Source organism: Sphaerodactylus townsendi, linkage group LG01, assembly GCF_021028975.2.
Source record: "Sphaerodactylus townsendi isolate TG3544 linkage group LG01, MPM_Stown_v2.3, whole genome shotgun sequence".
NCBI lineage: Eukaryota > Metazoa > Chordata > Lepidosauria > Squamata > Sphaerodactylidae > Sphaerodactylus > Sphaerodactylus townsendi.
In genome coordinates this window covers 135391396-135404739 of record NC_059425.1, presented here as the reverse complement: position 1 = coordinate 135404739, position 13344 = coordinate 135391396, and the positions used below count along the sequence as shown (strand labels likewise).

Genomic DNA, 13344 nt, shown 5'->3' with positions numbered 1-13344 from the left:
TTGCAGGCTCCCTATTGATTGATGATTGAGCCAAGCAATTTCAATTTCAGTTCCTTCATTATCAATCTTACATAATTCTTCAGTAATCTTATATAATTCCTCAGTCATTACTTTCATCTTGTTCTACTTCAGTCCTCTGTGCATCAAAACAATCAGATGCTTGGCATGCCCATAGCTTTTCATGATCTACACAGTCAAAAGCTTTTCTTTAATCTATTTGTGATTATTTGCTTCTCCCAATTGCTCTGAGTGCAGCTTTTACTTCACTTTCTAAAACATCTCATTATAGCCAACAATAATATCAATTTATTTCACCTTTTCTATCACAGGGAAACTTGCATAGTGGGTTTTTTAAAGGCCCTTCCCAACATCACACTCCTCCTGAACATTTAAAAAGCACCAGCTTCTCTTCTGTTGCTTTTTGTGGTGCTGGGGGGAAAACATGCTGTTGCCAAGTCACTGTCAAACTTGTGGCAGTCTCAGCTTTTTTTTTTCTTGAGCAGCTGTTATGGTTACCCAGTCTTGAAGCCGCCCCGATAGTTTATTACTGCAGAAAGGAGACCAAAAGAAAGAAACGTTCCAAAGTAACAAGTAACTCTATATACCCTGAAACCATCACTTCAAGTGCAATGTATATTTGTTTGTTTGTTTTTATTATAAGTTAAGCAACTGCTTATATACATTGCACGAGGTGATGGTTTCAGGGTATATAGAGTTATCATATGTTGATAATACAGACAGTAGCAGCTAAGTTTGCAACGTTTCTTTCTTTTGGTCTCCTTACTGCATAATTCATGTTGCATACTGTATACTTTCTTATTCTAGTTTATTACTGCAAACATAAAGAAGAACTTTGTGTCTCATTCAAAGTCTAACCCGATTTTATTATAGGATGATACTTCGTGGACTAGTGTTCATTTAGATGCACGGCCTCAGTTCTTTCCAGGGAGATTTTGTACATAAGACTCAGAAGGAAAAATGTCAACACAGCCAGAAAAGGTGAAATGCAGGGAGAACTGGGTGAAATATAACGAGCGAAGCTAAACGAAGTGAGAGACATGGCCAACAATTACCGCTTTGTGGATGCAAAATAAAAAGGGGCCCAGCGTAACCTTTACCACAACTATTCTTGATTATATTTGAATCTGACAAATGCTTATCATCCTATATCCACTGCATTGCAGCTAACGAGCCGAAATCTAATCGATGAAAGTTTATGCTGGAACAAAGTTTTTAAAGTTTCACAGGACCCATATCTCTTTTTCAACACCCTAAGAAGAAATAGTCGTAGTGCTACACATAGCCAGAAAGTTCAAAACACGGACAAAACAAAACAACCTAACAACGACGCCGCACTGATCACTTCCTCTAGCGGCAGCCCGTATTCCGTCCGGCGCACTATTTCCTACGACTCTATGGCTCCTTTGTCACGCACGCCGTTTTCATCAACATTCCGGTTCCGGCAGAGAGAATGGCTTGTCTGGCAATCTATGGTTGAATCTGGTGCGTCCGCCCTAGCCGCTCCTTTCTATGGTGCATCGGGAGGCGGCGGGGGGTCGGGCTCGTTCCTCCGCCAGCTGATTCTTTCTGCTGGATGCCATGGCGCCTGCGAAAGGTGAGCAAAAGACACCTGTGTGGTCCCTGTTCTCCCCCAGTGATCCTTTCGAAGAGAAACCGAGCCGGCAGGTTGCTCGCTCAGCTCCTATCCCCATTTCCCTGGCTTTCCCTGAAAAGAAGCTCTTCGTTTCATTGAGGCGCTCCCGGCAGGTGCGGGGGGTGGGGGAGCTGGATGGGAAGTCCCAAACGGAGATCATTTAGCTGTAGAAAGAAGGTGCGAAAGACACATGTTCCTTGTGTGCCGCTATGCTAGAATAACGGAGCAGTTACAGGACACGCAGCATATCAATTCCCCGTTGTCAGTCAAATAGGAGAAAAGGTGATGTATTTTCCTAGTGCCTCACGCCAGCCCCACTGTCACCATATTCAACCTTGGGTGCTGGGAAATCAGTTTGATTAAGGCTTGGAGGCGAAGGAGAGAGTTGCGTCTTCTCCTGATTTTGGGAAGTATTTGGGGTTCCCAGAGCAACCCCGCCTTTCAGACTAAAAACAGCCTCCCTTCTTGGGATCCTGAGTGACCCCCTGGTTATTGAGTGGAAACGTTGCTAATCCTGCATGAGATGAAATGCTTAAGTAGGAGGCAGATTGAATTTTTGTGATGTGTGAAGCTGTGCTAGTTCCTTTTTTGGGGGGTCTTGATATTATATGTACACATTGATCCCCTGATCTGGCTCCAGACAGGTGTATTGTTTAGACAAGAAAAGAAAAAGAAACAAAACATGGGTGTTCCTTTTCTATGTTAGAAAATCAGGACATCTTCATAGCCATATATGGACATGAAAATGTATTGTGAGAAGTGTTTCTCTATCACATTTTATAATTTTTTAAAATTTTTTGAAGATTTGAGTAAAAATGTAAATGTTATAGGGTTATTGCTTTAGGCTATGAAAACAGGTCTACCCAGCTATTTGAGCTGCAGTATGTTAACTGTATTGCAACAATTTTTGTACTCAAAATGTTTAAAAAGCACCGTTTGTACTACTAAGTATAAAATATGTTGTAAATATTTGGGCTTATAAAATGCATAGAAATGTGGCAATTTTGGGACAGTTTTGTCCCATGAAACAAATCAAAGTACATCGATATTTCTGAATATTCAGATGCTGCTCAAGGAATATTGGGGTACCAATTGGAGTATCATGGTCTGATTATAATAAAAATAATTCATATTGCTTTTCGAAGGCAATGTTGGAGGGTGTATGACACGTCTTGGTACAGTGGTGAGCCTCCTGTTCTTGAAATATATCACCAAAATTGTACTTGAAATATGTCACCAAAACTGAAGTTCATTTTGATTCTAAAATTCCCTGTAGGGAAGGGAAGGTGATTGTAAACCTCTTTGAGATTTAAGGTAAGATTTTGTCTCTACCAGGATGTACTTTGTTTACACAATTTCAACAGGTCAATGTAGAAACTGTACCTTGCAGGATTGTGTACACAATAGCTCTGGAAAGGAATGAAGATGTAAATAACAAGAATTGGAGCTTCATAACTGTATCAGATTAATGGTGTAATAATCTTACCACAAGGTGTTAAATTGACGGAAAAACCAACCGTTTGAAGCAAATGCAACTCCTTGACATATGAATATCATCACTCTTCAGTTCTACTCTCCACCCCTTATGAACAGCCTGCTGTTGCCTCCTGCCACGTTTCCTCTTGCTAAAAAGAAATGAGAGCAACTCACCCCCCTGTCCAAAGGTGGCAATAACTTGTGCTGGCAAAAGGTCTGAATATTATAGATCTGGGTCTCAAATAAGGTGTCACAGTGGCTGTTCTGAATCATCTTTATATTCTTCCGAATGTTCTTGCTACAGGCTAGTCATGCTGTTTGTAAATTAAACAGTTGAAAACCACCATGGACAGTGTCGCATAGAGGTTAAGAGTAGTGGACTCTAACCTGGAAAACCAGGTTTGATTCCCCACTCCTCTGTGTGAAACCTGCTGAGTGACCTTGGCCCAGTCACAGTTCCTAGCCTCACCTTCCTCACAAAGTTTCTGTTGTGGGGAAAGGAAGGGAAAGTGACTGTAAGCCTCTTTGAGACTCTTTAAGGTAGAAAAAAGTGAGTATAAAAACCAACTCTTCTTCTACATCTCTCTATATGGGTAAAAGGTCTGATTAAATACACATCCACACACCACCCAAACCCAATGCAAATACCATGTGGGGGAAAAAATCGTATGACTTTCCTTGCTCTGTGGGGCTCGGAAACCCAGAATGTTGCATAATAATTCCCCTCTCCCATGACCCTGAATATACAGGGCAGCAGCTTGAAAAGCAGGCTTCTTTCCTAATTGCAACATTGCAGCTATATTGTCAAGGTGGTTTAGGCTCTCCAGCCTTACAAGTGCCTTTGTTTGTTTGTTTTTCAGAAAATGTCAGTTTGCTTTTAAAATTGTACTACTTGATGGTAATGACCTTGGTGGCTGCAACCTACACAGTAGCTTTGCGATACACAAGAACAACAGGAGCAGTTCTCTATTTTTCGAGCACAGCTGTCTGTATTGCAGAAGTTATCAAGCTATTTCTAAGTCTGGGCATTTTAGCAAAGTAAGTAATTTGAGTGCTGTTGGCAGACTGGAGTACTGTATTATATCATGTGCATTTCTTGTTACATTTTTACTTATATTCTAAGCTTGTTGATTTACTTTACGGAAGTATTTAGTTTCAAATTCTCCCCCACACCCTGTGGGCATACAGTACTCTCAACGAACACTGCTATGAAAAGTTCAGTTTCTATGCATGAAAAAACAGGCAGGTTTTAGATTGTATTGTCGAAGGCTTTCACGGCCGGAATCACTAGGGTGTTGCAGGTTTGCCAGGTTGTGCGACCATATTCCAGTAATATTTTCTTCTGATGTTTCATCTGCATCTGTAGCTGCCAGCCACAAATGCAGGTGAAAAATCAGGAGAAAATACTACTGGAACACGGTCACACAACCCGGAAAACCGACAACATCCTAGGTTTTAGATTTCTCTTCTGAATCTTGTCTTGTCTCTGAGCAGCTAAATTAGATGGGTATAGTCATCTGAATTGTTCTTGTTGACTGCGTTCTGGATAAAGTTCAAGGTTCCACTGTGGGTTAAGTTCAGAATCTTGGCTTGAGTTCAGAATCTTGGCTTGAAGTTATGAGGATTGACCAAGATGTGTTTCCTTAGAGTTTGTCAAGAAAAACCTGTATTTTCATGCTGCAGAATAGAAAGACTTAAAAGGAACTTTAAGGATTTAAAGTAAGTGGAAAAGAAAGGTTGGACTACTTTAAACTTGCACATGATTCAAGTTACTCAAGGAATCTGTCAGTGCCATCCTCAGCATAGTTGTATAAGTTTAAGTCCAGTGAAAACAATGGGTGTGAGGTGTGTAACTTTGCTTAGGATAGTTTTGCTCAAAAAGGAAACGGCGGTTCAGGCTTAAGGCAAACAACATATACTTTTTTATATAGTTTGAGAACAAAGGTTGAGCTAACAGTGACTGAGAGAAAGATAAGAGAGGTATTCACAGTTGCAGGGTGCATCACCTGCCCCAACAGTTTCAAGGCCGGCTAAGAGGGCCTTCTCGTGCCATCTGGCTCATGCAAAGATTTGTGGGAACTTGTTAATTGGATCTGAGGCGGCTCCGGAACATCAGAAACTAATTGTTGTCACTGTAAGTTAAAGACAGCCTTTAAACTCTGTGGTACGTAGAACACAGCCACTTGCCAGAGGGCAGGGCTGCTGATTCTTTCGGGTTGTTTGGCCTCAAGATGGAAGTGGGTTACATATTTTCCCAGAATTCTAATAATATTAAAGCTGTACTGAGAATGTGGCTATTTAACAGGACTGTGATGCTTCTGTGGAACTCTGCACTGTCCTTTATCTTTGATTACTCTTTGGGGCTCACATTATCCATCTCTGATTTAAATAAGTGGAAACTTATTCATATCGTGTACCTGAAAGTATATAGAATGATAAAATTGTGAGAATTAACTCTTTTTTAAAAAAGTACGCATCTGGTTTCTCACCGTTCATTTTGAGTTCCAGCATCTTTGATTCAGGTTAAAACATCTCAGTTTCATCTTCATTTTCTCATGCTGTCTAATCCTATGTGTGATTATAATCCCATCATACTCAGGATGACAAAGATGGCTGCCGATGGGCTGGCTAATGTATTACTGTCAGGTGAAGAGTTCAATCCACCCTTGCTAGAAAAACCAACAAGGTTGTTTTTCCCTCCAAATGGAAGCTTCTAATTTCCCTAGCTAAGAAGATCTCTGGATTGGCTCAGGGAAACTATTGGTTTGTGAAAACATATTCCTAATTTCTGGCACGCGGCTGGAGATCTATTCAGGCACACATTTTCCTTCAAGGATCCTCAAATAAGACTATTTCTGGAAGATCTCGCATCTGTTGTACTTAACTATGAATAAGCAGCTATAGTAATATTTCTATTCAAAACTTTATTATTTTTCAGAGAGACTGGAAGCCTGAATAAACTATTAACCTCTTTAAGAGAAAATGTGTTGGGCAGCCCTAAAGAACTACTCAAATTAAGCGTTCCGTCTGTTGTGTATGCCATTCAGAACAATATGGCTTTTGTGGCGCTTAGCAATTTGGATGCAGCGGTTTACCAGGTAATTGTGGGTTTCAGGAAGTAACCTTCAGAATACCTAATGGATAGCTATAAGGGTGAATCCACACATGTGAAAAACAAATCAAGGGGTTTCCATCCATGGAGCATGACTACCTCGACCCCTTCTGCAGCTCCAAATTTCCTCTACATGCTTCTTCTGGAGTAACAGTGGACCCCAAGGAGCAGCATTGGGGGGTATCATGGGATGCAGTGGAAGCAAGAAAGTCATACTCCATAGCTGTAAGTTCTGCTGCTGGAAGCCTGTGACTACGATAGTTCTGAGCCTGTGACTACAATAGCAGGCAGGCAGAACTTGCCCATTGGATGACATCACCTTGAACATGGTGCTTTCAGTATCAGTAGTTTTCATTACCAGCTACAGATCATGGAAGGAAAAATCATCAAGTGATGCATATCTAAGACAGGGCTCTTTTGGTGTGTGTGTTTGCAACTTGTGGATGCTCTAAAAAGAAATGTTTCACTGGCGAAGTTGACCTATTGGCAATGAGACGATAGAGTACTCTAACCCTAAGATTCTCTACTTAGAGACCGTCTTTCAAAATGTATCTGGTAATAGATTTTGCCACATCTTTTGGTTATTGCTTTGAAGAAGCCTCAGGCTCTGCAACTAGCCGATGGGCAGATTAATGCTTTGTTACACATAAGTACATCGAAAGTAATCCATCTAGCTTCATAGGGTTATTTCAGAGACTCCTGTGTCAGACAAGCAAACATCTAGCAGGGAATGCGTGAAATCCAATTGACATTTTGGGCTTTAAATTCTTATTGCTTATACTGCTCTGCTATTAATGCCATTTTTTAATTGAAAAAAATTGTTCCCCTTTTCTTCATCAGGTCACCTATCAGCTGAAGATCCCATGCACTGCCTTGTGTACAGTCTTAATGCTGAACCGCACTCTCAGTAAATTACAGTGGTTCTCAGTCTTTATGTTGTGTGGTGGAGTTACACTTGTTCAGTGGAAACCAGCTCAAGCTACAAAAGTTCAGGCAAGATTTCTCTCTCCGCCCCTCCCCCTGAAATAAAATACCTGTTGTCTTTAACCATTTTTTAAATTTCTAAACAAGTATATTAAGAAATGGAATTGAGAATGGCAAGGTATCACAATCAGAAGAGGAGCCACACAAATCATGAAAATGTCGGGATCAAAGGAGCTTTTGCCCTGTGATTCCCAGGATAATTTTGTGTTGGACTATGGAGACAGCAGTAAATCAAGTTCTATGGTTCATTTTGTGTGGCCTAGTCAAATTGGTAGCCGAAAGGGTCAGGATGTGCTGATGTTGTAGTAAAATGGCATTTATGACTTGGCTTTTGGAAATAATTGGTGACATTGCAGTCCTGCATGATGGTCTTCTTTTTGTTCATTTTTTAGGTTGAGCAAAGTCCGTGGGTAGGCTTTGGTGCAATCGCTGTTGCTGTTTTATGCTCAGGATTTGCAGGTAAAACACTGTTGCAATTTGCTTTAGGTTGTAGGGACTTACATGTAACAGAGGCTAGCTAACCAACTAAGGTGCCTCCACTCCATTCTCAAGGGCTGCTGCAGGGCAACTCCTTGCTGTGCCACTCAGGTGTCACTGGGTCACAGAGGAAAAGCTCGTACTCTGGCTTCCCCAGGTCATTGTGATCTTTCCCAGAGGTTCAGGCAGTGCTGACAAGAGGGTGGGGGGAGTCGCAACGTGAAGTCATTTTTGCAGTGTGGAAGCAGCAAGAGTCACATAACAAGGGAGCCTTGGTTGGATGAAGCTGAACTTTGTATTATATTTGTACCGGTTTTAACTTTCCCCTGTCTGTATATGTTTATTTGTACACCGCCCTGAACCCTCCGGGGGAGGGCGGTCTAAAAATCCAATGATAAATAAATAAATAAATAAATAAAATAAACTTTGCAGTCAACATCTGGACTTGTGGAACACGGCCAATCAGCTGATTGATGCTCTTGGCTGCAATGGCCTGTTGTGGAGACGAGAGGGGAAGAGAACCCAGGGCTGGTAGGGGACTGGTTCCTGCAGTAGTGGGCCCGCTAAGCTTGATTTTCCTCGCATATAATATTTGAAAGAACCTGCACAATGAATTGCTTGTTTGAATGCATGTGACGGAAATTAGGTGTGTCTGGAATGTAGAATGGCATTTTGCAGTAGTGACGGATGTTATATAGTATTTGTTTGCCAAGTTCCCCATGAAAGCTTTCTTCTTGTTCATATTTAAGTTGTGCGTTTCCTTGCTTACCATCATTGTCACAAAAACCCTAACCTTTATACCAGTGTGTCTCATTTACAGTTCTAAGTGTAGCTGTTACAAAGTGAGAATGAAAACAATGGGGCCTATGAGTGTTTTCTGTTTTTAAAGGACTTTAGTCAGGCTCCTTGGCTGACAGTGTGGCCCTATGCAGAATTACTCCAGCCCGAGCACACTGAAATCATGGCAAGCTGTGAAAGTCCAGGCTCAAAACACCTGGTATACTTGAACCTTCTGTTCCTTTCTGCCTGAGAATTGCACTATTTCTGCTCTATGGGTTCTGTTTCTCTCCCTTGCTTCCCACTTTCAGGAGTTTATTTTGAGAAGGTGCTGAAGAGTTCAGATACATCTTTATGGGTCAGGAACATTCAGATGTATCTCTCCGGAATTGCTGTGACCTTGGCTGGTGTCTACATGTACGATGGAGGCCAAGTCATGGAGAAGGGTTTTTTTCATGGCTACACACATTATGTCTGGTTTGTTATCTGTAAGTATTTTCTTCGCAATTTGTCTTAAATTCTGGTTGCCTGGCCTTTAAAAATTCTTTTTTTAGAACATATGGCTGGTGGCATGTGACATCAAAATTGGAATCAAGCGGGAACAACACTAGTGAGCGGTAAATACCCAGCTCACTGTGGTCTGTGTGGTTTTCTCCTCGTGCCAAAAGCAGCCCTGGATGAGCAAAAGCCAAGATCATCCCACCTTATGCAGCACGTTTTACTGTACTCCTCCTACTGTATTCTCACCCATCCATGCTATTCACTGCTTTTTCATATCACTGAATTATTATACTTTTTTCCAAGTTGAACTGATAGGAATTATAAGGCATCAAAGTGTTCAGTGTTGACCTGGATGGCCCAGGCTAGCCCAGTCTCTTCAGATTTTAGAAACTAAGCTGGGTCAGCCCTGGTTAGGACTTGGATGGGAGACTGCTGAAGCATTCCAGGGTTGTTACACACAGGCAGGCAACGGGAAACTCCCTTTGTTCCGCCCTTGCCTTGGAAACTGAGGCGTTGCCACTTGGAAACAAAAAATGCGCTTACTGGATCCAGTATATTTCTGCTAATGGAAGAGGGCAATTTTCACCTTTCCTTATTTGCTCATTCATTTACTTTATAGTCTGCCTTTGTCTCTGAGGCCCCTTCGCTCATGCAGAACAGTGCACTTTCAATGCACTTTGCAGCTGGATTTACTGTGTGGAATAGCAGAATCCACTTGCAAACAATTGTGAAAGTGGATTGAAAGTGCATTATCCTGCATGTGCGGAAGGGGCCTGAGAATCACAGTGATTTACAGAATATTGAAACGATGTAGTCTGACAGCATAAGACAAACGGTGAACAGTGCAGCAGGTCCAGGATTACAGAATTACACAACAGTGAGTACAACGAAGTATACTATAAATAGTGCAGAAAGCAAAGTTACAAAGGTGGAAGACAATGCAGTCAAAGCAAGATGACATCTCTAATAAAGACTGCTAACCCATTCAAATTATGAAGGCACCTTCCTGAACTGTCTATTCTACTCAAGTTCTAATCCCTTAATAAAAATGCCACTGCAGACTCTCACTCCTCCTAATGCTGTTCCTGCCTCCAGAAACCGCATTTTAGAGAGAAATTCAGGCTGCAGTGGGATAGGGGAGGTGAAGAAATCCTGGCCCACTGTTGGAAATTCCTTGCATCAGAGGAAATCAGTGCTAGATTCAACCTGTTGATCCAGAAACTGGCGCCTGCAAATATGGACTTCAGTTGTGGTGCTCTTAATACTTAATAGAGTGTACTTAATAGAGTGTACTTTACCACTGTTGTGAAAATTTGACCATCAGAGTTGCCATATGCGAAGACCAATGTCAACTTTTTATGCTCCCTGAGGCTCTCATTAGGAGAGGAGAGGAGAAAAAATATATCTGGTAAGAGACATGAAAAAATATATCTGGTAAGAAAAAATATATCTGGTAAGAGCATACACTTCCTCCCAGCTGGTTTGCCAGACTGCAGGCAGTCTGGTAAGCCAGCTGCATGTGGAGTGGCACTTTTCTCTGCCTTCCTCCTTTCTGGACTACTGCTTGGGGTTTTACCAGTTGCACGTGGGGGTGCACTCTTCTCTCTGCCCTAGCATCTCCTGGCTGGTACAGAAAGGCTCCAGGGGGAGGGAGAAGAAAGCCCCCACCATCTATATACCCAAATGGAAGACGACCCTAAGGTTGTCTTCATTTGAATAAAATACAGTATTTTCTTAACTGTTGTCTTGAACCAATATGGCAACTACTCCGTACGTGAAGCAAGATTTTTAAAAAACGTTTGACCGTTTATTAATGAGCACATCTCCTTTGCTTCTCAGTTCTTTCAAGTGTTGGAGGCCTTTACACTTCTATTGTTGTAAAATACACAGACAACATTATGAAAGGGTTTTCTGCAGCTGCTGCCATTGTTCTCTCTACGGTTGCATCGGTCATTCTCTTTGGCTTACAGATAAGTAAGTTGCATTTGGTTATGGCTTAGTTATTCTCAACACCCCAAGAAATGTTTGTGACTAAATTTTGAGAGGGATCTGCTGGCACATAATTGCTTCTCTGCCAGTGTATACATACCAAGTTTTCCAATCCCAAGAGAACAACCTACTGACAAAACAGTGTACAGTAACTACATTTCTTTTGGAAACTATGTCTGTTTCTAGATGTGGAATCTAGAATCTCTCTAGTTCTGTAGCAAGATAACTTGTAGCCATTTCAGAATTAAACTACAATCTGAAGAAGGTTTTTATTACTGATTAATGGAAGATGGCATCTAATACCCAGATTGTGATAAAAATGGTATCTTAGTTTCATGTTTAGATTTTCAGTGACTGGCTGTTAAGGCTTAGTTTTAAAAATATTTTCCAATCTTAGCAGCATCTAATGTTGAGAGTGCCACCTAGTGGAGATTATGGAATAACTGAGGGAAAATTATTAATATATCTAATTTTCAACATGACCCTGTTGTGTGTTGGCCCCCCAGAGTAACTGGCTGGCCACTGGTCTGATTCAGCAGGGCTGTTATATTTTTAAGATTTCCATTTGGATTAGAAAGATTAAACCATGTTTGTTTTGTTTTCCATTTTTAGCTGTACCCTTCGCCTTTGGTGCTCTTCTTGTATGCATTTCAATATATCTGTATGGACTGCCTCGACAAGACACCACAAAAATCCCACCAGTGGAGACAAATGTGTTGAAACAGAATCTTATTAATGTGTGATGTTTGCCATCACAAAGAACATAAAAGACAATGCAAATAGAGATTTGACTGGGAGTGATCTTTGTTTTATTTTCAAGAAGCCTTAACTGATTGCAAAAGACTTTTCTTCTTAAACTAAAAGTGAAGTTAATTTTGGTGAAATGAAGGTCTACTTTGGGGGATAGTTTGCACTGGAAGTTGGAATACTACAGTAAGTGGTGAAGCGCTGTTTTCATATGAAGCTGTTTCCCCTATTGGTATATGAAGATCCTGCTCTAACACACACCTGAAAGAAACTGAATGTATATATATTGTATATAAAATGGGGGGGGGGGAGGATGGGGGCGTGCCATTGAAAATCTCTATAATCAAACGTGTGGGTATACCGTCTCTCTAGGCAGAAATGTCTGTAACTTGAGATGTCTTTGAAAGGAGAGCTGTTACATTGACTAAATTGGTAATTCAGTGTTTAATATTTTGGTCACGTTGTACAGAAGGCAATTTGTTCCATGACAGATGCACATGTCAGACTCTTCAGCTTCAGCCAGCTGTTGAACTGCTTTTTTTATGAGGAGTTAAGTTGTTGCAGCTGCAATGAAACAAAGAGGACTGCTGCAAAACAAACAAGGTGCTGGGGAACACCCTGCTCTCGCTCGGTTGTTCAAATGAATGTATTTTTCTTGAAACAGGCCGTGGTTTTAAGCTTTCAACATGATACATCTCAGACACTGTTCTTTACAATATCTGAGTGAGCTTCTGTTCTTTTCAAAGGGATTTTCTACTGGGATAGAGCTTTTATACCATTTTGTATAAATACTGTGAGAATGATAAATACATTTTTGCATCAGCTAGGTAGTGCTATGTGCCATTTGGGGTTGAGCCCCTATACAAGTCATCCCTGACTGAAATGGATACAAGGGGGAAATGTTGTATACAGTGTTATAGCTGATTTCATTACATATCTTTCATCCTGCAAATTGGTCTACTTCAGAAATAGCCAACATGCAATTGCATGAAAATGGAAAGAAGAATGAATACTAGTCAAGATTATCTAACTAGAGGAAGATGCTAGAACCTAAATCATAAATAAACGTATGTGCATTTTTAAAATTATAATATATAAGAACATAAGAACATAAGAACTAGCCTGCTGGATCAGACCAGAGTCCATCTAGTCCAGCATTCTGCTACTCGCAGTGGCCCACCAGGTGCCTTTGGGAGCTCACATGCAGGATGTGAAAGCAATGGCCTTCTGCTGCTGCTGCTCCTGAGCACCTGGTCTGCTAAGGCATTAGCAATCTGAGATCAAGGAGGATCAAGATTGGTAGCCATAGATTGACTTCTCCTCCATAAATCTGTCCAAGCCCTTTTTAAAGCTATCCAGGTTAGTGGCCATCACCACCTCCTGTGGCAGCATATTCCAAACACCAATCACACGTTAGCATTGAAGAAGTGTTTCCTTTTATTAGTCCTAATTCTTCCCCAGCATTTTCAATGAATGCCCCTGGTTCTAGTATTGTGAGAAAGAGAGAAAAATTTCTCTCTGTCAACATTTTCTACCCCATGCATAATTTTATAGACTTCAATCATATCCCCTCAGACGTCTCCTCTCCAAACTAAAGAGTCCCAAGCGCTGCAGCCTCTCCTCATAA

The 13344-nt window shown here is 41.1% G+C and overlaps 1 protein-coding gene across 1 annotated transcript; it reads left to right on the top strand.

Moving 5' to 3' along the window:
* The first annotated feature begins 1468 nt into the window (after positions 1-1468).
* On the top strand, positions 1469-12808 carry SLC35A1 (solute carrier family 35 member A1). Its single transcript, XM_048494785.1, has 8 exons — positions 1469-1615; positions 3991-4168; positions 6069-6228; positions 7083-7235; positions 7619-7685; positions 8792-8968; positions 10821-10955; positions 11583-12808. The coding sequence occupies exons 1-8, from the start codon at positions 1600-1602 to the stop codon at positions 11711-11713; spliced, it is 1017 nt and encodes a 338-aa protein (XP_048350742.1). The 5' UTR covers positions 1469-1599; the 3' UTR covers positions 11714-12808.
* The last annotated feature ends 536 nt before the right edge of the window (positions 12809-13344 follow it).